General features: G+C 47.8%; 1 protein-coding gene across 1 annotated transcript in view; it reads right to left on the bottom strand.

The window, feature by feature from the left end:
• Window positions 1-12,024: 12,024 nt before the first annotated feature.
• The window catches only part of LOC116741343 (peroxiredoxin-1-like), a 14,575-nt gene continuing 5,369 nt past the window's right edge, over window positions 12,025-21,230 (bottom strand). Inside the window, exons 2-3 of the mRNA XM_032607605.1 lie at window positions 12,775-13,043; window positions 12,025-12,412 (exon numbers count right to left, since the gene is read on the bottom strand). Coding sequence (XP_032463496.1) covers window positions 12,146-12,412; window positions 12,775-13,043 — 536 coding nt within the window. The 3' untranslated portion in view covers window positions 12,025-12,145. The remainder of the gene's footprint in view (window positions 12,413-12,774; window positions 13,044-21,230) is intronic.

Below are 21,230 nucleotides of genomic sequence, written 5' to 3'. Positions count from 1 at the left end.
GGACAAAGGCTCCAGGAAGTCTGAGATGCTGGATGGGGGGCAGCATCAGGAAGGAAAGTGTGGCCTGGGAGGGGGGGTACAGTGGGGGAGGGGGGAGTACATGGATAGGGCCAATTGAGAAAGACCCCTGGGCACATGGTGGGAAGTACGGATCTGGGAGAAAGCTGCCTTCCTGTCAGTTAAACAGGGAGTTTAGACTTGGAGAAATAACAAAGAATATGCAAATATTTGTTTTAAAAATTATTATTTTACTATGAGATATTTAGACACGAAAAAGAGCTGGGGAGAGGAATATGGGAATAGAATAAGTTAAAATATGGCAGTGTACACTGTCATTACCAACATTCATCCATTTTTGGAATAAATGCTCCCTAGATTGCTGGTAGCCTTTGGTTGATTTCCAGAGTTCTAAACAGTTTAATTCTGACAATTTCTGCCAGGGTCCTCATTGCCTTTATGGAGGAGGGGCTTTCAGACCTCCTTATTCTCTCATTTTCACTGATGTTACCCTCTCATTTTTGTTTCTGTATGAAGAATTTCCTTTAACATTTCTTGTAGTGCAGATCTGCTGGTAATGCATAATGAATTACCTCAGGTTTTGCATGCCTGAAATTTGCATGTGTTTATTTTACCTTCATTTTTTTAAAAAAGATTTTTGATTTGGACCATGTTTAAGGCCTTTATTAAATTTGTTACAATATTGCTTCTGTTTTTATGTTTTTGGTTTTGTGGCCGCGAGGCATGTGGGATCTTAGCTCCCTAACTAGGGATCAAACCCACACCCCCTGCACTGGAAGGTGAAGTCTTAACCACTGGACCGCCAGGGAAGTCCCTGCCTTCATTTTTTTTTTGCGGTACGCGGGCCTCTCACTGTTGTGACCTCTCCCGTTGCAGAGCACAGGCTCCGGACGCGCAGGCTCAGCGGCCATGGCTCATGGGCCTAGCCGCTCCGTGGCATATGAGATCTTCCCGGACCGGGGCACAAACCCGTGTCCCCTGCATCGGCAGACGGACTCTCAACCACTGCACCACCAGGGAAGCCCCCTGCCTTCATTTTTGAAAGATATTTCACTGGACATAGAATTCTAGGTTGACAACGTCCCCTCCTCCCCCCCCACCCCAGTATTTAAATATATAATTCCATTGTCTGCTGTCATTTTAATTTTTGTTCCTCTGTACATTATGTGTCTTTTTCTCTGATGGCTTTTAAGACTTTACTCACCTCTTCTCAACAATTTGATTATGTTTTTGTCTTTCTGTGGTTTTCTTTATATTTATTCTGTTTATTGAGCTTGGATCTGTGAGTTTATTTTTCATCAAATTTGGAAAAATTTCAGCCATTATTTCTTGAAATATTTTTTCTTCCCTCTGTCTGGGGCTCCAATTACATACATGTTGGGCCACTTGATGTTATTTCACAATGTTTTATCTCTCTGTGCTTTGCTTTAGATAATTTCTGTTGTTATGTCTTTAAGGTTACTGGCCATTTTTTCTGCAGTGTTTAATCTGTGTTATTCTCATTCAGTTTATTTTTCACTTGCATTTTTTTGTCTCTGGAAGTTTATTTCTTTTTTGTATCTTCCATTTTTCTTTTTATCATGTTCTTATTTTCCTTTTGAGTATTTGGAGTATATTTATAATAGTTTTTTAGAATCTTATTTAAAAATTAGTACACAATAAAACAAACTTTTGATATATTTCTATGAATTTGACACACATATAGATTTGTGTAACCCTCACTGCAATCAGAATACAAAACAGTTCTGTCACCCCCAAAATACTTCTTCATGCTATCCCTTTGTAATGATTCCCTACTGCTACCTTAAGCCCCTGGAGACCACTTATCTGTACTGTCACTAATTTTGTAACAAAGTCCTTGTTAGAATTTTGTCTTTCTGAGAATGTCATACAAGTAGAATCATAGAGAATGTAACCTTTTAATATTGACTTCTTTCACAGTGTAATACCTTTATAATTCGTCCAAATTATTGCATGTATCAGTAATTTAAAAAAAAATATCGTTGAGTACTATTCCATTATATGGGTACACTAGAGTTTATCTATTCACCTGTTGAAGAACATTTGGGTTGTTTCCAGTGTTTGGCTACTACAAATAAAGACACTATGAACATTCACGTACAGGCTTTTGTGTGAACGTATGTTTCCATTTTTCTATGGTATATATGTATCTAAGAGTGAGATTGCTGGGATGGGTAGTGCATGTTTAACTTTAAACAAAACTGTTTTCAAAGTGTCTGTACCATTTTGTATTCGTATCAGAAACATATGAGACTTCTCGTTCTGTACTCTCACTGGCATCTGGTATTGTCAATATTTTTTAATTTTGCCATTTTGATAGGTGTGTAGTAGTATCTCATCATGGTTTTAATCTGCATTTCCCTAACAGCTAATGATGCTAAACACCTTCTCATCTGAATATTTGCCTTCTGTATATCTTCTTTGGTGAAGTGACTGGTCGAGGTTTTGCCCATTTTTTATTTTGTTTTTCTTACTGTTGGATTTCGATTTATTTTGGCTAGAAGTTCTTTATTGGATGTGAGATTTGCATATTACTCCTCGTCTGCAGCTCGTCTCTTTATTCTTTTACCTGTGTGTGTTAAAGAGCAGAAGTTCTTAATTTTGATGAAGTCCAAGTTGTCATTATCTTCTTTTATGTATTTTGCATTTTGTGTCATGTCTAAAAACTCCTTACCTAATTCAGGTGATGAAGATTTTCTTCCATGTTTTCTTTAAAAAGTTTTGTGTTTTACATTTAGATCTATACTCCATTTTGTTTTGTTTTGTTTTTAATAAGGAGTATGTTTAGATCAACTTTAAAAAAATTGTGTTTTGCCCATGATGTCCAGTTGTTCCAACACCATTTGCTGAAAGGACTATACTTTATCCATTGAATTGCCTTTGCACTATGTCAAAAGTCTATTGGCCATACTCGTGAGAGTCTATTTCTAGATGCTGTATTCTGTTCCATTGATATATGTGTCTATCCCTTCACCAATATCATGCTGTCTTGATTAATGTAGCTTTTTAGAAAATCTAAAAATCAGGTAGTGTGACTCCTCCGATTTTATTTTCTTTTTCAAAATTTTGGCTTTGCCAGTTTCTTGGCCTTTCTATTAAAAATTTAGAATCAGTTTGTCTATAACTACCAAAAAATCATGCTGGGATTTTGATTGGAATTGTGTTAAATCTGTAGATCTATGTAGGGAGAATTGACATCTTTGTGAGTTTTCCAGCTCACGACCATGCTGTCTCTTGATTTATTTAGGGCTTCTTTGGCTTCTTGCATCAGCTTTTACAGTTTCTAGCACACAGGTTGTATCCATGCTGTTATATATATGCGCCTGTGTGTGCTGAAGAGTCTAATGAGAAGCCTTCTGTGGGTATGATCCTTCCTTCCAAACAATCCAGGGCATGGCAGAGGGATCCCGCACTCACTCGGGTTCTGTGTGCCCTACTGTGAGCCTGGAACTGGAGGGTGCTGGGAACACCAGACGAGTGGGACTTGGTCCCCGTCCTTGAGGAGCTCAGTTATTCAACCCTTGTGTCAGATCCTTATTTTATGAGTCATCAGAGTGATTAGTTTTATGGAACATTGCTGTGGGTTGGCAGGACTCCCCTCTCTCTGCTCCTGAGGGAATATCTAAACCATGGGAGGGAAGTGGCACTCCTTCTGTCACGTCTTATCAATACGTTTAATTAACCACAGGCAACATTTGCCAACATGAATTCCAGACTGGGAGCACGGAGTGAAGTGTTCTGGCAAATTCTTGGCCACACGAGCCTCTAACAGTTTGCTCTGGATGGCCCCAGATGGGAAGAGTCTGTCCCTTTGGGCTTTCCAACTGGTGAGGCGCTCCTGTCCACCATTCCTCACATAGGCTCACTGGTTTGCAGGAGAAAATGCTGTTGCAACTCACCCTTCTAGGGTCGTCACTGTGCCCTTCCGGGGGTCCTGGACATCTGACACTGCAAAGCAGTCCTGCTCAAGGGTTTCCAGCCTGAATCCTGGGCAGAAGCAGCGTCCTGCCTTCCTGTGCGTGACCGTGAGTGAGGGACAGTTTCCTCACTGGCAAGGCTCCGCCTGTGTTCCTCCTAGCTGCTCAGCCTGGATCGATGTATAAGGAGAGAGGAAAACAGTGCCCATGGTAACCCCTGAAGGTTGGCTACTGTTTCATCTCAAATTGAACCATTTCCAATAGTCTTTCAGCAGACTTGACTTGGTAGTTTTGGAATCTGTGGATTCCATCTGGGCAAAGTCAGAGAGCCCACGAGGGGTCCTGAGCTCTATGGAGTCAGCCTTGCTGGCAGGCCTGGGCCGCTGTCTTTGGGTGTGGCGAGTGCGGAAAAGTGATGAGCTGTATCCATGAGTGGGAACGAGCCCTCCGTGGTGGAGAGGCGGGGTCAGTGGTGAGAGGACTCATGACATGTGGGGGAGAGGGCCTCAACTGCACTCCGAGAGGGGAGTCCAGCCGTGAGTGATGGGAAGGGAAGGACTGTGCCTGGGGTCCAGCCGAGGCCTTGCAGGCTGCAGACCTGCTCCCCACCAGTGCATGACCCCTGCATCATCTAAGCCTCATCTGCAAGCAGACACCTGGTACCTGCCAGGGCTTCTGTTTGGGATCCAAACCAATGTGAGAATGAGTCCAGAGCTGGGGGTCCAGCAAAGAGTGAAGGCTGACTCCACTGAAGGCTGATTCAGGCAGAATCAGTTAGGACTTTTCATTTCAAGAACCCAAAAAGCCAGCTCAAACTGGTTTAAATGATGAATGAGCGAGTGAATGAAGGAATAAATGAATAAGGCCTGGGGGGCAGCAGGGCCGGCCTGCCCGGGCACCAGGCACATAGCCAACTCCCGTCGGAGGAGAGGCCGGGCCTGAGCAAGGGCCAGTTTCAGTGGGGCCAGCGGTCATGGAAGGCTCCAGTTCTGTGGGGCACTGGTCTGGAAGGTCTGGAAGCCCGGGAGTCAGGCTGAGGCCGGGCCCCACCCACTGCCAGGGCAGCTGGGACAGGAGAGAAGCGTGTGCCACTCAGGTGTTTAGGGCTCACCTCTGGAGCAACATGATCTGGGGTTTTGGGCGACACCGGTTCTTAGGGAGGATCGATGAGCCCAGCATTCATCCATTCACTCTATTCTTTTTATCTTTTCTCCCAGGCAGCAGATATTCATGAAGGTGGCATGTCAGGGGCTGTGACAGGCCGACCACATCCCAGACTGGCCCTGTGGAACTCGTAGCCTAGAGAGGGAAACAGAAAAACCAACAGGCTCTTCCCTCCCAGAGTGACAGGGGCAGCATGGGGGGCGCGAAATGCAAGGAGCTGAGAGAGAAGCGAGGGGCATCTGTCCCTGTCTGCCGGTGGTCAGAGAGGGCTGCCTGGAAGAAGTGATACCCAGGCTGAGACCTGAAAGGCCTATGGCAAAGAGCAATGTGAAGTAGGAGGGGAGGGGTGTCCGAGGTAGCGGGAGCGGCTTCTGCCAGGCCTAGAGGCAGGAGAGAGTGGGCGAGGATCTCGGAGAGCGGCGAGGAGCCCGGTGTCTTGCTGTGCTTTGGGTCCTGGCCCTCCTCCCCAGCCTGGGTGATGGAATTCTGTCCCTCCTGTCTCCATGGTCCTGCCTGCTGACAGTCTCCCTCCTGGTGCCCATAGCCTCGGGCCTGGGGGAGGCTCTGCTGTGGGGCTTGGGGCATCGGAAGCACGGCACCAAGGGGGCCCTGACTCTGGGACTGAAATCCCTGGTGTGTCCTGGAGGCCACCTCGGCCCAAGCATCAGCGGCCTCTGGACAGGGCCCGGTCTTGCAGAGCCTGGAAAAAACACGGCGCGTTTAGAGGCATGAAGGCAGGTTTCTGGGATTTACATTTGGGAACCCAGACATGACAGCTGTCCTGCCTTAATTCCAGGATGGCAGAGGGAGAGGGGAGATTCCAGCTGGGCATGCACGTGGGTGCCGGCTGGAGCAGGGGCCTGTCAGTGGCTGGCCCCACATGCCGGTGACTTGGGTGCGGAAGAAGAGCAATGGGGTTTATTTCCCTCCTGACACTCAGCTGGGGCGCCAGTCATTCCACCTGCCCCTCACTCGGCTGAGCACCTCGGTGCAGATGAAAGAGGGCGATGCATCAAACAGTCACAAGCTGCACGGCCCGGAAGGGGGTGCGAGGGTGGCAGGCGTCCTGCCCACGGCTCCTGCCAGCCTCGCAGCCTCGCTGGCTGAGGATCAAACAGCGCAGACGTGGCCCGGGAAGCAGAGTGGTGGGCAGGCGCCTCCTCGACGCGCGCGGCCCCCCAAACCTGAAAGCGAGCTCCGGGAGTACCAGAAACTGACCACAATGAACATTTCTCCGTGACGAGTGGCCTTGTGCCAGGGAGGTAAGAAGGTTCTCATGAGCGCAGGTCCTTTCCCAAGCAGGAAGGAGTGGTTTTTACAGTTTTACCCTCTTCCGCATCTCTCGAAGCTTAAGGCCTGCTGCGCGCCAGGCGGGGCGCAGAGGTGTCAATGTCTGTTTGACCATCTACAGCATTTAGGGAGCTGCCAGCAGGAAGGACGGGGACTTGATGATGCTGGGCTTCATGCTGGGTCAGCTCGGAGGGTCCTGTTCCCGTTAGCCGTGCAGCCCCTGCATCTCCCCAGGGCACCTCCGTGGCCAGGCGTGTGGCTGGCCTTTGGCAACGCGAGCTCAGATTTGCTTTCTTTTGCTACGGCGCTTCTGGATGCTCCTCCGTGAGCCTGTCTGCTGCACCCGCCCGAAGAGGGAGGATTTGACAGGGGAGGTGACAGGGCTGCCTCTGCAGGTTGGGCGCTGGGAGGCTGTACACGTGGAGGGGCCACTGGCAATAAATCTTGGATGGAGTCAGCAGTGGACTCGCTTGGCAGGCAGGGCTGGGTGAAAGGAGACTGGGCAAGGAGACAAGGAGCAGGTCTCAGCCCAGGCTCTGCAGTATTTGTATTGAGAACTGTTAGGCGGAGCTCCTTTAAAAGGATGTGGAGGGAGTTGGCGTCATCTGGCAGATACCACAGGGCTTTACCGGCGAGAGGTCAGGGGAGGGAGGTCATGAGGTGTGAACGGGGCACCGGCTCTCTGATCTTCTTTAGGCCGGAGCTGGGAGGTCAGAGGGCATCTCAGGGACGCCCTGGGCAGCTGGATGCAGTCTTGGTGTGAGTGCAGATCTGGCCCCTCCGCTTATTAACTGGGCAAGTGGCCCAGGTGACTTGAGACTGGGTTTCCCCATTGCAGGATTGTGTAAGGTAAACAATAACGGTGCCTCCCGTGTGCCAGGCCCTTTGCACATCACATCGCACCTTATGCGATCATCGAGTTCATTAGCTCCCCGAGCCCAGAGACCAGGAATCTGGACCGAGTCTGTCTGGCTCTTTCCCTGGCACCGTGTGGCTCTCATGTGTGACCACACCCACCTCTGCACTTTACATGCAGTAGGTGCCCAGAGATATTAGCAGGAACCATCGCCCTCCTTCCCTCCCCGGAGGCTCTCTTTCCTCCACCCTCTGTGTACGCTCAGTACAGCACACACCTGTCTCGGCCTCACCTGTGTGCAAGGCTGGGCTCCCTTCCCGCAGGGCAGCCCCGTTATGGGAAGCTGCTCCCCACACCCTGGCTGCAGCCCCCCACGGTGTGGCCACGTAGTGAGCTCGTGCTAACAGAATGTGAGTGGAAGTGACACACGTCGGTAGCTGGCGGGGTTAACAAGTGGGTGTGCTGGGGGCGGGGAAGGGAGTCTTTTGATGGGTGCTGTTAGCTCTGCACATTGAAGAGGTTCTAGAGAACGACGGTGCAACAGTGGGGGAGGCACCTTTCGTGGAGATGGGGAGCCCAGGGAAGGAACAGCGGGCTGTTGGGTGAGACAGTCCCAGTTTGTTGACCCCAAGGTGGACCATGGCCCTTCCCATGGTCTGAGTCCACGTGCTGAGAATCAGCCCCTAGACTCTGCCCTTCTGTTTGAAGGGTCTGGAGCCTGTCACTGCCAGGGGTACCGCAGGGCCCCCCAGAACGCCTGTGACAGCCCCACCCCCATGTCACCTGTCGCATGGGTACCCGGCGGATGCTTCCTGGAGCTGATGATGGTTTGGGTCAGGGCGACTGCAGTCTGAATGTGCAGGACCAGGAGGTAAAGCAAAGTGATGCTGTGAACGCACGTACTCGGAGAACTTATGTAGACCTTGCGTTGCCTTGAAGATAAATCTATAGGAGTTGCTTTGCTTTGTGGCATTTATGAGAAATCTACGTTGCAAATGGGTTTCAAAAGTAACCTCTCACAGCTCTGCGTCATGCTCAGCTGTGGGGATGGGGTGTGGAAGTGTGTGCGTGGCCTGAGGGTCTGGGCCTGAGACCGGCTTGGGTCACAGCGGGAGGGACGTGGCAGGACTTGGAGGTGTCTGCTGTGCCAGGGGCTTAGGCCTGGAGGGTCAAAGGCCAGGGGAGACAGGCATCTTTAGTGGGTGGAGGAGCTCCTCTGGCACAGCGAACCCTCAGCATCAGATGTGTCCCCGGCAGGGCTCCATCGTGGTCCCCTGACCCTGTTGCCCGGGGCCTCCTTGTTCATCAGTAACTATGGGGACTTCGTTTCCAGCATTCCCGTGGGGACGCTGGCCATTCCCCACAGCCTCAGCTGTAGAGGTGGGAAGTGGAGTCTGCCTGTCCTCCCAGCAAGCCCAGGGCAGGAGAAGTGATGGACAAGCCTCTCAGACTGAAAGAACCGTTTCAGACTGAGAACGGCTTCTTCCCAGACCCCTTCCTCCCCCTGTGCCCTCTGACTGGGGCAACGGCCCCCATCTTCCCGAACATGAAGTCAACCCAACCCTCCATCCTCCCCACGCCCACATCCACTCGGTCACATGGCCTGCTGATGCCAACCTGGAAATGCTCCCTGAGTCTGTTCCATCCTCTCCTTCCCCCCAGCAGCTCTCCCCTGGGCTATGGAAATCTCTGAACTGGTCACCCATGTCCAGTCTCTCCTTCCTCCACCATCTCCAGGAGGATGGTCCTGAAACCCATCTGCATGCCTGGTCACCACACTGATGCTTAAAAAGTTCCCTTGACTCCTTAATATCTACAAGACGAATTTTAACGTTCCCACTTTATTCGTGGAATGTTGCACCTTTGTGGTGTCCCAGACCCATGTGCAACTCCGTGTGTCTTCACATGTCACCCTTTCTGCCAGGAATGCCTTCACCTCTCCCTCTCTCTTTGTCTGGGAGGGTGAATCAACTGGCCTGGCAATGGTTAGGGCAGCAACGCCAGAGTAGATGGCACCTTTGCGTGAGTGACACGGTGGCATGCCATTTGGTAAGGGGTTTGATAGGTGAGTGTGTGTTTGTGTGTGATGTGTACCCCTTGGCATGCCCAGCCTGGCTTCTGGGAGTGTCCTGCGGCAGGGCAATCTTCCTCCTGCACCCAGTCTGGGCTGTGGCCCCTGGAAAGTGCGTCATTCCTCCTTGGATGTCTAAGCTGCAAGCTGGGCCCACGCCCGGGCTCTGGCTCCCTGCGGAACGTCTAGTCACACCAGCAGCACCGCCCAGCACGAGCCTTTGAGAAATGCGTACGTAAGCACAACTTTATGGACCTGCTGGGCTGGCAGGTGCGGGAATCTGAGTGATTGCAATTTGCACAGGTTGACCCTCAGACAAGCATGGTACCAATTATTTCTTGATGAGCAGCTGTACCAGTCTTTTGTAGCATAATAACGGGGAGTTTGGGGAGCAAGCCTCTGGGAAGGCTTTGGCTGGGGAGCTTTTTCAGCTGGCTCTGTCTTTCCAGCCGCTGTCACTCAGTGGGCACGAAGAGACCTCAGCCAGCTTCCTGGGGCCTGATGACAGCCAAGCTGCAACTCTTCCGGCAGCACCGTGATGCTCCATGCCAGGCACCTGGCCTCATCTCATCCTCCCTGCAGCACTAAGAGGTAGATGCTTTTATCCCTTATGAAAGATGGGGACCTTAGTGGTTAGCAAGGGGCCTCCCAGGGGCTCGTGGCCGAGCTGGGCGTGTCTGACTCCCAAACTCTTGCCCTTCTGCCACTGTGTCTGTCCCTGAGGAGTCAGGGGTGAACGCCTTTTGAACCTAGCTCCTTGCTTGTCTCTCCCACCTCATCCCCAGCCACCGCTCTCAGACACCCTGTGTTCTAGGTACATTGAGCTTACGTCCGGGGAGTGCAGAGCAGCACAAACTTTGTGTCTTTTATGTCACATGGACAGCCAACGTGTGCTAGAGGCTGTCTCTGTGTCAGAACGTGGCAGACTACAAAAAAGGCCATTGTTCTTTCCCTCCCCAGATTCACACCTCCTTGCCATGTTACTTTGGGAGCTCTCTCATTCTTTTTTTTTTTTTTTTTAAGTTACTGCATTATTTTAGTTTTGTTTTTTTATTGATGTATAGTTGACTTACAAATTTGTGCCAATCTCTGCTGTACAGCAAAGTGACTCAGTTATACACATATAGACATTCTTTTTTGTATTCTTTTCCATTATGGTTTATCACAGGATATTGAATATAGTTCCCTGTGTTCTACATTAGGACCATGTTGTTTATCCATTCTATATATACTAGTTTGCATCTACCAACCCCAAACTCCCAGTCCATCCCTCTCCCTCCTCCCCTTCCCCTTGGCAACCACAAGTCTGTTCTCTATGTCTATGAGTCTGTTTCTGGTTTGTAGATAAGTTCATTTGTGTCATATTTTAGATTCCACATATAAGTGATATCACATGGTATTTGTCTTTCTCTTTCTGACTTACTTCACTTAGTATGATAATCTGTAGTTTCATCCATGTTGCTGCAAATGGCATTATTTCATACTTTTTTATGGCTGAGTAGTATTCCATCGTGTATATGTACCACATCTTCTTTATCCATTCATCTGTCGATGGACATTTAGGTTGTTTCTATGTTTTGGCTGTTGTAAACAGTGCTGCTGTGAACATAAGGGTGCATGTATCTTTTTGAATTACAATTTTGTCTGGGTATATTCCCAGGAGTGAGATTGCTGGATCATATGGTAATTCTATTTTTAGTTTTCTGAGGAACTTCCATACTGTTTTCCATAGTGGCTGTACCAACTTAACATTCCCACCAGCAGTGCAGGGGGGTTCCCTTTTCTCTACACCCCCTCCAACATTTGTTATTTATAGACTTTTTACTGATGGCCATTCTGACTGGTGGGACGTGGTACCTCGTAGTTTTGATTTGCATTTCTCTAATAATTAGTGATGTTGAGCATCTTTTCCTGTGCCTACTGGCCATCTGTATGTCTTCTTTGGACAAATGTTTATTAAGGTCTTCTGCCCATTTTTTGATTGGGTTGTTTGTTTTTTTGTTGTTGAGTTGTATGAGCTATTTGTATATTTTGGAGATTAAGCCCTTGTCTGTGACATCATTTGCAAATATTTTCTCCCATTCCATAGGTTGTCTTTTCGTTTTCTCTTATGGTTTCCTTTGCTGTGAAAAAGCTTGTAAGTTTGATTAGGTCCCATTTGTTTATTTTTGTTTTTATTTCTATTGCCTTGGGAGACTGACATAAGAAAACATTGGTACGATTTATGTCATAGAATGTTTTGCCTATGCTCTCTTCTAGGAGTTTTATGTCTTATGTTTAAGTCTTTAAGCCATTTTGAATTTATTTTTGTGCATGGTGTGAGGGTGTGTTCTAACTTCATTGATTTACATGCAGCTGTCCAACTTTCCCAGCACCACTTGTAAAGAGACTTTTTTCCATTTTATATTCTTGCCTCCTTTGTTGAAGATTAATTGGCTGTAGGTGTGTGGGTTTATTTTGGGGCTCTCTGTTCTGTTCCATTGATCCCTATGCCTATTTTTGTACCAGTACCACAATGTTTTGATTTTTTTTTTAAGGTCTCAGCTCAGGTTTAATAAAACTACAAAAGACCAAAAGTCACGCCCTACGACTATACAGAGCAGTTTGCTTGCCTGATAATACGTCTCAGGCCACTCGCTCCAGAGGAAGAAAGGCTGGCTTCCCCAGCCCCTGCAGGAAAGGCCTGTCCAGTCCCACACCACATCTTGGCTGAGTGCAAGGTCCTGTGTTTTAAGCATGACAATAGTACAAAAGAGGTTTTGTTCTCATGGCCACCTACTGCAGCCTGGCCCCAAAATGGCCCAGTGCTCACTTCTGCTTAGAGAAATATTCTTGGCTCTTCTGGACATCAGGCTTGATGGTATCACTGCCAGGCTTCCAGCCAGCTGGGCACACTTCCCCATGGTTGTCAGTAAACTGGAAGGCCTGAACTAGTCTCAGGGTCTCATCCACAGAACGGCCAACAGGAAGGTCATTTATGGTGATCTGTCGAAGGATACCTTTATCATCAATAATAAAAAGGCCCCTGAATGAGATGCCTTCATCAGCCTTTAAGACCCCATAGTCTGGGCTTCCCTGGTGGTGCAGTGGTTAAGAATCCGCCTGCCAAAGCAAGGGACACGGGTTTGAGCCCTGGCCCGGGAAGATCCCACATGCCGTGGAGCAACTAAGCCCGTGTGCCACAACTACTGAGCCTGAGCTCTAGAGCCCACAAACCACAACTACTGAGCCCACGTGCCACAACTGCTGAAGCCTGCACGCCTAGAGCCCATGCTCCACAACAAGAGAAGCTACCACAATGAGAAGCCCGCGTACCGCAACAAAGAGTAGCCCCCGCTCGCCGCAACTAGAGAAAGCCCGCGCACAGCAACGAAGACCCAACACAGCCATACACAAATAAATAAATAAATTTATTACAAAAAAAAAAAAAAAAAGACCCCATAGTTCGGAGCAATGGTGCGCTTGGGGTCTGATATCAAGGGAATTTTCATGGGTCCCAGTCCTCCTTGTTTCTTGGGTGTGTTGATCCATGCCAGGTGACAGAAGTGAGAATCCACAGAAGCACCAATCACTTGGAAGTTGAGTTTCTTAAATTCTTCTTCCCTATCACTGAAAACAATGATCTCTGTGGGGCACACAAAGGTGAAGTCAAGAGGGTAAAAGAAGAACACAACATATTTTCCTTTGTAGTCAGATAGGCTGATATCTTTTTTTTTTTTTTTTCCGGTACGCAGGCCTCTCACTGTTGTGGCCTCTCCCGTTGCGGAGCACAGGCTCCGGACGCGCAGGCTCAGCGGACATGGCTCACGGGCCCAGCCGCTCTGCGGCATGTGGGATCTTCCCAGACCGGGGCACGAACCCGTGTCCCCTGCAGCGGCAGGCGGACCCTCAACCACTGTGCCACCAGGGAAGCCCTAGGCTGATATCTTTGAACTGACCATCTGGCATTACAGCAGTTGCTTTTTTTTAAAAATTTTATTTTGGGTTTTTTTTGCGGTACGCGGGCCTCTCACTGCTGTGGCCTCTCCCGTTGCGAAGCACAGGCTCCGGACGCGCAGGCTCAGCGGCCATGGCTCACGGGCTTAGCCGCTCCACGGCATGTGGGATCCTCCCAGACCGGGGCACGAACCCGTGTCCCCTGCATCGGCAGGCGGACTCTCAACCACTGCGCCACCGGGGAAGCCCCCAGCAGTTGCTTTGAACTGGGGGGCACGGTGCCCAATTTTGGCATTTCCTGAAGACATATTGCTATCAGCATTTCTCACAGACAAACCACAGAGGACAGTCAGGAAGGAGACACACCATTGTTTTGATTTCTGTAGCTTTGTAGTATTGTCTGAAGTCTGGGAGATTTATGCCTCCTGCTTTGTTTGTGTTTTCTCAGGCTTGCTCTAGCCCTTCTGGGTCTTTTATGGTTCCGTGTAAATTTTTGAATTATTTGTTCTAGTTCTGTGAAAAATGTCATGAGTAATTTGATAGGGATTGCATTAAATCTGTAGATTGATTGGGGTAGTATTGCCATTTTAACAATATTAATTCTTCCAATCCAAGAGCATGGAATATCTTTCCATTTCTTTGAATCCTCTTTTATTTCCTTTATTAACATTTTATAATTCTCAGTGTATAAGTGTTGCACTTCCTTGGTCAGGTTTATTCCTAGGTATTTAAAAAATTTTTTTTTGGTGTGATTTTAAAAGGTATTGTTTTTACATTCCCTTTCTGATATTTCATTGTTAGTGTAAAGGATGCAACCGATTTCTGAATGTTAATCTTGTATCCTACTACTTTGCTGAATTCATTTATTAGATCTAGTAGCTTTTGTGTGGAGTCCTTAGGGTTTTCTATACGTAGTATCCTGTCACCTGCATATAGTGAACAATTTTACCTCTTCCCTTCCAGTTTGGATACCTTTTATTTCTTTTTCTTGTCTGATTGCTGAGACCAGGACTTCCAATACTATGTTGAAGAGAAGTGGTGAGAGTGGGCATCCTTGTTTTGTTCCAGATTTTAGTGGGGAGTCTTTCATTCTTACTTTAGACTTGGCCATGAACTTGCTTTGGCCAACGTAACATCTGCAAACATGCTGCAGGTAGAAACTTGAGGAGCCTACACAGTGGGCTGGTCCTCTCTTGCTGCTCCTGGAACCCTGCCTCCTTGTGAAGAAGCATAGGCCAGCCTCCTGGATGATGAGAGTCCTATGGCCCAGTTACATATCTGCTGCTTGCTTGACATTCAGCCAGCTGCCAGGCATGTAGGTGAGGCATTTTAGATCATCAGCCACCAGCCGACCACAATCTGAGCACAGACGCATGAGTGAGCCCAGGAGAGGTTGGCTGATACTGCCCAAAGCACCAGAACTGCCCACTGACCCACAGAATTGTGAACTAAATAAATGTGGGTTTATTTTTTAATTAAAAAAATTATTTATTTTATTTATTTTTGGCTGCATTGGGTCTTCATTGCTGCATGCGGGCTTTCTCTAGTTGCGGTGAGCGGGGGCTACTCTTTGTTGCGGTGTGTGGGCTTCTCATTGCAGTGACTTGTTGCGGAGCATGGGCTCTAGGCACGCAGGCTTCAGTAGTTGTGGCATGTGGGCTCAGTAGTTGTAGCTCGTGGGCTCTAGAGTGCAGGCTTGGTGGCTGTGGCGCACGGGCTTTGTTGCTCCGCGGCATGTGGGATCTTCCCGGACCAGGGCTTGAACCTGTGTCCCCTGCATTGGCAGGCGGATTCTTAACCACTGTGCCACCAGGGAAGCCCCATGTGTGTTGTTTTAAACCACTGAATTTGGAGTGTTTTGTTATGCAGCAAGAGCTAACTGATACAAGACATTATGTTTTAGTTACTATTGCTTATAACAAACCGCCTCAAACTTAAGTGCTTAAAACAATCATTTTATCTTGCTTATGGATGTGAATTAGGGATTTGGACAGGGCATGGCAGGAATGACAGGTCTCTGCTCTCTGATATCTGGGGCCTCAACTGGAAAGACTCAAGGGCTAATGATCTGGAGTATTAAAAGATGGGGGCTGGAATCATCTGGAGGTGTCTTCACTCACTTCTGGTAGTTGATATCATCTGTTAGCTGGCATCTCAGCAGGGGCTGTCCGTTGGAGCAGCCACGTATGGCCTCCCCACATGGCCTGAGCTTCCCCACAGCATGGTGGCTTCCAGGTAGCTGGGCTTTAATGGAGGCCCAGGGTTCCAAGGGGGAGTATACCAGCTAACAAAGGGGAAGGGAACTGCTTTGTATGACCTTGCCTCAGAATTTACTCAGCATCACTTCTGCTACCTTCTCTTGGTCACAGGCCAGTCACAAGCTCTCTGCTCCCACCAGATTCAAGAGGAGGGAATTAGACTCCACCTTGATGGGGGAGTGGCAAGTTTTAGAGGAGCATATGGAGGAGGAAACGCACTGTGGTCACTTTAGGATAATATAATCTGCCACCCATCATCTCACCCAGTTCTTACGACAACCCAGTGAGGTAGGTACTATCATTATCCCCCTTTTTCAGATGAAAAAGCCAAGGCTCAGATGGTTGGTGATGTGCTCAAGGGCCCGTGGTCAGGAATGTTGGAGCTGAGTCTAACCACTGCCCTCTACTGCCTTTCCTGGGCTGTCTTTTGGCACTGGATCTAGTGTCTCAGTCGACTTTTCACTTCTCTCTCTCAGCTTTGTGTTTTTTCTCCACTTGAATGGATACATCTAACAAGGAGCTGCACTTCTCAATGTCCCTCTCAACCTTGTTGGGGGTCCTCACCATTTCCTTAATGACTGTTTAGAGGCCAGGGGTCTGTTATTGTCGGGGGAGGTGGGTAAGGACACAACGTGCTTGACTGATCACCACCCGTCCTCCTTCTACAAAAACAGATGAAGGTACCTAGTAGGCAACTTGAATTTAAATCCTAACAGGATGGAAATAGGGGTCTTTAAAAGATTAATGTTCTGCGTTACAAAAATTATTACCACGTGAGTATTTGCAGTCCTGTTTTCTACTCTGACCCCCTCCCAGCCCACTAAAAATTCCAACTTTGCCCACTGACATTTCCCTCCTCCATTCTTAGGGGAAAAAAATGGGAGGATCCATGTTGATCACAGTGTTCTGTGAAGTTTTAAAAATAACTTTTATTGGCATATAAAATACATGTATGATATGTGTTGATGGCCACAATGTCCATTAGCAGGAGGATGGCATAAGGCTGTCAGATAAAAGACAGAAGTCTGTTAAATTTGAACCTTGGATAAACAACAAATACTTTTTACTGTGAGCATTTTTTTTTTACAGCATTCCAAACACTTTAATTGGTGACCGAGCCAAAACGAATAAAAGAATGATCAAAATATTCTTTTCATTGTAAAGAGTGATCATATTTGAGTTTGGTTTCTTTCCCCTGCAGGTATTGTGAACACCGATAATTTCTGAAACACGAATCGTGATCTGGATACTTGCAACAACCTTTTATAATCTCTGCCTGAATAAGAAGTGAATAAGAGACATACTTATAGAGTATGTTGACTATACAATGTGATACGAGCATGTCTCACAGTGTACAGTTCGATGAATCGTCACAGAGTGGACACATCTGTTTCTTGTGTTTCAGATCAAGAAACAGAACATTCAGGCTCCCCAAATGTCTCTTGTGTCCTCATCCAGGAGCTACCGATCCCCCCATTATCCTGACTTCTAATAGCAGGGGTGAGTTTGCCTGTTTTTGGATACCATATAAATAGAAATACCCAGTTTGGATTCTCTTAGGCTTTTGTTCATCATTATGTCTGTGACATCATCCATGCTCAGCAGTAGAGCATTTCAGGTAATGCTACTGTGTAGGACATACTTATGCTAAAATATTATTTGTTGTGTATCTGAAATTCAGATTTTACTGGGTGTCCTGTATTTTACTGGGTAACCTTATTCCATTCTCCCGTTAACGGACATTTTGTAGTTTTCCGTTTGGGGCTATTATGAATAGAGCTGCTACGAATATTCTAGTACCTGACTTTCGGTGAACATATGGACTCATTTCTTTTGGGTATTTGCCTAGGAGCGGAATTTCTGGGTCATAGGGAATGCATATGCTCAGCGTGGTGTATACTGCCAAGAGGAGTTCCAAATGGTACCGATTTACACTCCAGCCAGCAGTGTGTGAAAGTTCCAGTTGCTCTGCATCCTCGCCAATACTTGGCATTTTCTGTCTTTTTCACTGTAGTCACTCTAGTGGGTGTGTTTGGTTTTAATTTCACCTGTTTTAATTTGCACATCCCTGAGGACTCCTAAAGCTGGATGCCTTCTCACCTGCCTAGTGGCCATTTGGGCCTCCTCCTTTGTGGGCATTTATTTATTTTTATTATTTTATTTTTTTGGCCACACTGCATGGCTTGTGGGATCTTAGTTCCCCGAGCAGGGATTGAACCCAGGCCCTAGGCAGTGAAAGCTCGGAGTCCTAACCACTGGACTGCCAGGGAATTCCCCCTGTGGGCATTTCTTATATCGCTGGAATACAAGTTATTTGTCAGATATATGTCAACTATCTTTTCTTGGGGAGTTTTAGGGAACAGTGAGAGAGGATTTCTGGCTAGCTGTGGGTCTTGTGGGTGACTTAGAAGAATGCGGTGGAAGGAGGAGTTTGATAAGAATTGCTCTGCGTAGTGAGCTGGATCTCCTCAAAAGGGCTTTGAGAAGCGCGCGTGAAGACCACACTGTGCTTCTTTGAATCCTTACTCATTCTGAGACTGAGCAACTCTTAGCTATATTCAGATCTTGACATGAGGGTGCAGCTAACTTTCCATTGTATTGAGTTTATAACATGTCTTGGGAAACCTGGATGGTTAGAAGCATGTCTAAGAAATTTGTATATGTCCCAGGGTAGACTCTATTGAGCGGAGAGGTCATCCCTAAGAGAATGGAGGTCCTTATTTTTCATAGATGGATAAAATGCTCCCCCCACAGAACACACACTTGATAAGAATAAAATGCGTAGTATTTGAACGCTAGTGGCATCTAAAAGGTCCACTTAATTCATAGATCAAGGCTGCACAGCACACGATATTTATGGCAACTCTTGCTGGACGAAATATTAAGATTTGTAAGAATTGTAAATGCTGTCACACAAAATGCTACAGTCACCGGGCATAATTGATGACTTCCTCTTCGATCTATTGAATAAATTAATTTCATTGCTATACAGATGATATTAATATGCTTTTATAATTAATTTAGTTCTGAGAACTGCTTCGGGTGCCAAGATTTCACTGGGGGGAGAAAATGGCTCAAGGTAAAAGGCGACACATGAAGAGTAATTTGGAAATCAAATAAAGAATAACACTCTAATAGGAGACAGCAGGCTTGGAGGGATCTTGTCGTAAAGGGAACACACCAGGCAATTGAGGTGGATATTAAGCCAGAATTGTGTATTTCTGAAGTGGCCCATTTTCCTGGGGATTCATCGTGTCCCGAAGTGGTGGTTTAAGAATGGGGTAAGTGGAAAGCCTCCCTCTTCAGTGGGGTTCGTCGGGTGCTCTTGAGACTGGAGCCTTCCGCCTACAGAGCTGGTCTCAGAGCAGTGTTCTGAGGGGGTCCAGGGAGTGGCATCAAATTATCAAGGATGTCGATTACTCAGAAAGCAGGCTCCCTCCCAGCGGCTTCTTTACAACTAAACACCAAAAAACAAAACAAAACAAAACAGCAACCATTTACGGAGCCCTTTCTTCTTGCCAGGCATGGCGCTAAGTTCTTTGCATCTATTGTGTCAACAGGATTGTCTCTTTCCTCCTTGAAAAGATAACCTTTGACTTATTACAAAATAATGCATGTTTGGGGGTTATTCTTTAGAAAACATAGTTGAACAGATTCAGCCATGCTTTCACCCCCGGGGTGTGCCGTTCCCAGGGCTCCGCCGTTCCCAGGGCTCCGTTTGGGGTGGTGGCTGGAAGCTGCAGCCCGTAACGTGGTGGATGTTGAGCCATGGACTGTTTTCCCAATACTTTCCCCTTTCCTTAAAAGGATCCCCCCCAAACGTGGAGAAGTGCTTTGCTTGGAGAGAATCTTTTATATTTCCCCCTCACCCAAGTGCTTAAGTGAAGTATAAGACTTAGACATGGCCTGATTTAAAGAGTCATATTTCATGAAAAAAATCTCCTAAAGCATGGTCAGTTCAGATGCAATTGCGGGAAAGAGAAATGATCTTACTCTAATTTTTTTAAAAAAATTAATTATTTTTTTGGTTGCGTTGGGTCTTGGTTGCTGCGCGCGGGCTTTCTCTAGTTGCGGCGAGCGGGGGCTACTCTTCGTTGCAACGTGGGAGCTTCTCATTGCGGTTGGTGGCTTCTCTTGTTGCGGAGCATGGGCTTCTAGGCACGTGGGCTTCAGTAGTTGCGGCACGCAGGCTCAGTAGTTGTGGCGCACGGGCTTAGTTGCTCCACAGCATGTGGGCTCTTCCCGGACCAGGGCTCGAACCTGTGTCCCCTGCATTGGCAGGCGGATTCTTTTTTTTTTTCTTTTTTTTTTTTTGCGGTATGCGGGCCCCTCACTGCTGTGGCCTCTCCCGCTGCGGAGCACAGGCTCCGGACGCGCAGGCTCAGCGGCCATGGCTCACGGGCCCAGCCGCTCCGCGGCATGTGGGATCTTCCCAGACTGGGGCACGAACCCGTGTCCCCTGCATTGGCGGGCAGACTGCCAACCGCAGCGCCACCAGGGAAGCCCGGCAGGCGGATTCTTAACCACTGCGCCACCAGGGAAGTCCGATCTTTCTCTAATTTTGAGAAGCACGAGTTTAGGGCTCTGAACACACACAGCGAATTCCTAAGGAGCTGATGTTAAACAACTGGAAAGATTAATTGGAAAAAAGGATCCCCAAACACAATTTCCCTTGATTTAATGTTTCATCAATGCAGTCAACCCTGACTGAGCACCAGCCACATGCTAGGGCTGGGAGGGTGCTGGTGGGGCTGCGTGGTGTGTGTGTGTGTATCAGAGAGAGAGCACATGTGGATGCATGAGTAGTGATGTGTGAGTGTGCATTGTGGATGTGTGTGCAAGTATATGTGACTTGTGTATTGTGTGTCTATGCTTGTGGGCGATGGTGTATGTGTGTGGACACGTGTGTATGTGTTCGAGATTGTAACTCTATATGAGTGTGAGTGTGGGTGGGTTGTGTCTATGTGACTGTGATTGGCATGTGTGTGTGTGTATGTGGTGTGTCTCTGTGTGTGTGTCTCTGTGTGTGTGTGTGTCTCTGTGTGTGTGTATGTGGTGTGTCTGTGTGTGTGTGGTGTGTGCATGTGTGTGTGTGTGTATGTGGTGTGTGTGTGTGTGTGTGTGTGTATGTGGTGTGTGTGTGTGTGTGTGTATGTGGTGTGTCTGTGTCTCTGTGTGTGTGTGTGTATGTGGTGTGTCTGTGTGTCTCTGTGTGTGTGTGTGTATGTGGTGTGTCTCTGTGTGTGTGTCTCTGTGTGTGTGTGTATGTGGTGTGTCTGTGTGTGTGTGGTGTGTGCATGTGTGTGAGTGTGTGTGTATGTGGTGTGTCTCTGTGTGTGTGTGTATGTGGTGTGTCTGTGTGTGTGTGTGTATGTGGTGTGTCTGTGTCTCTGTGTGTGTGTGTGTATGTGGTGTGTCTGTGTGTCTCTCTGTGTGTGTGTGTATGTGGTGTGTCTCTGTGTGTGTGTCTCTGTGTGTGTGTGACTGTGTGTGTGTGTATGTGGTGTGTCTGTGTGTGTGTGTATGTGGTGTGTGTGTGCATGTGTGTGGTGTCTGTGTGTATGTGGTGTGTCTGTGTGTGTGTGTCTCTGTGTGTGTGTGTCTCTGTGTGAGTGTGTGTATGTGGTGTGTCTGTGTGTGTCTCTGTGTGTGTGTGTATGTGGTGTGTCTCTGTGTGTGTGTCTCTGTATGTGGTGTGT

This window comes from Phocoena sinus, chromosome 16 (assembly GCF_008692025.1).
Source record: "Phocoena sinus isolate mPhoSin1 chromosome 16, mPhoSin1.pri, whole genome shotgun sequence".
Taxonomy (NCBI): domain Eukaryota; kingdom Metazoa; phylum Chordata; class Mammalia; order Artiodactyla; family Phocoenidae; genus Phocoena; species Phocoena sinus.
Note: the sequence above shows the minus strand (reverse complement) of the source record. Positions and strands in the feature narration are given on the sequence as shown.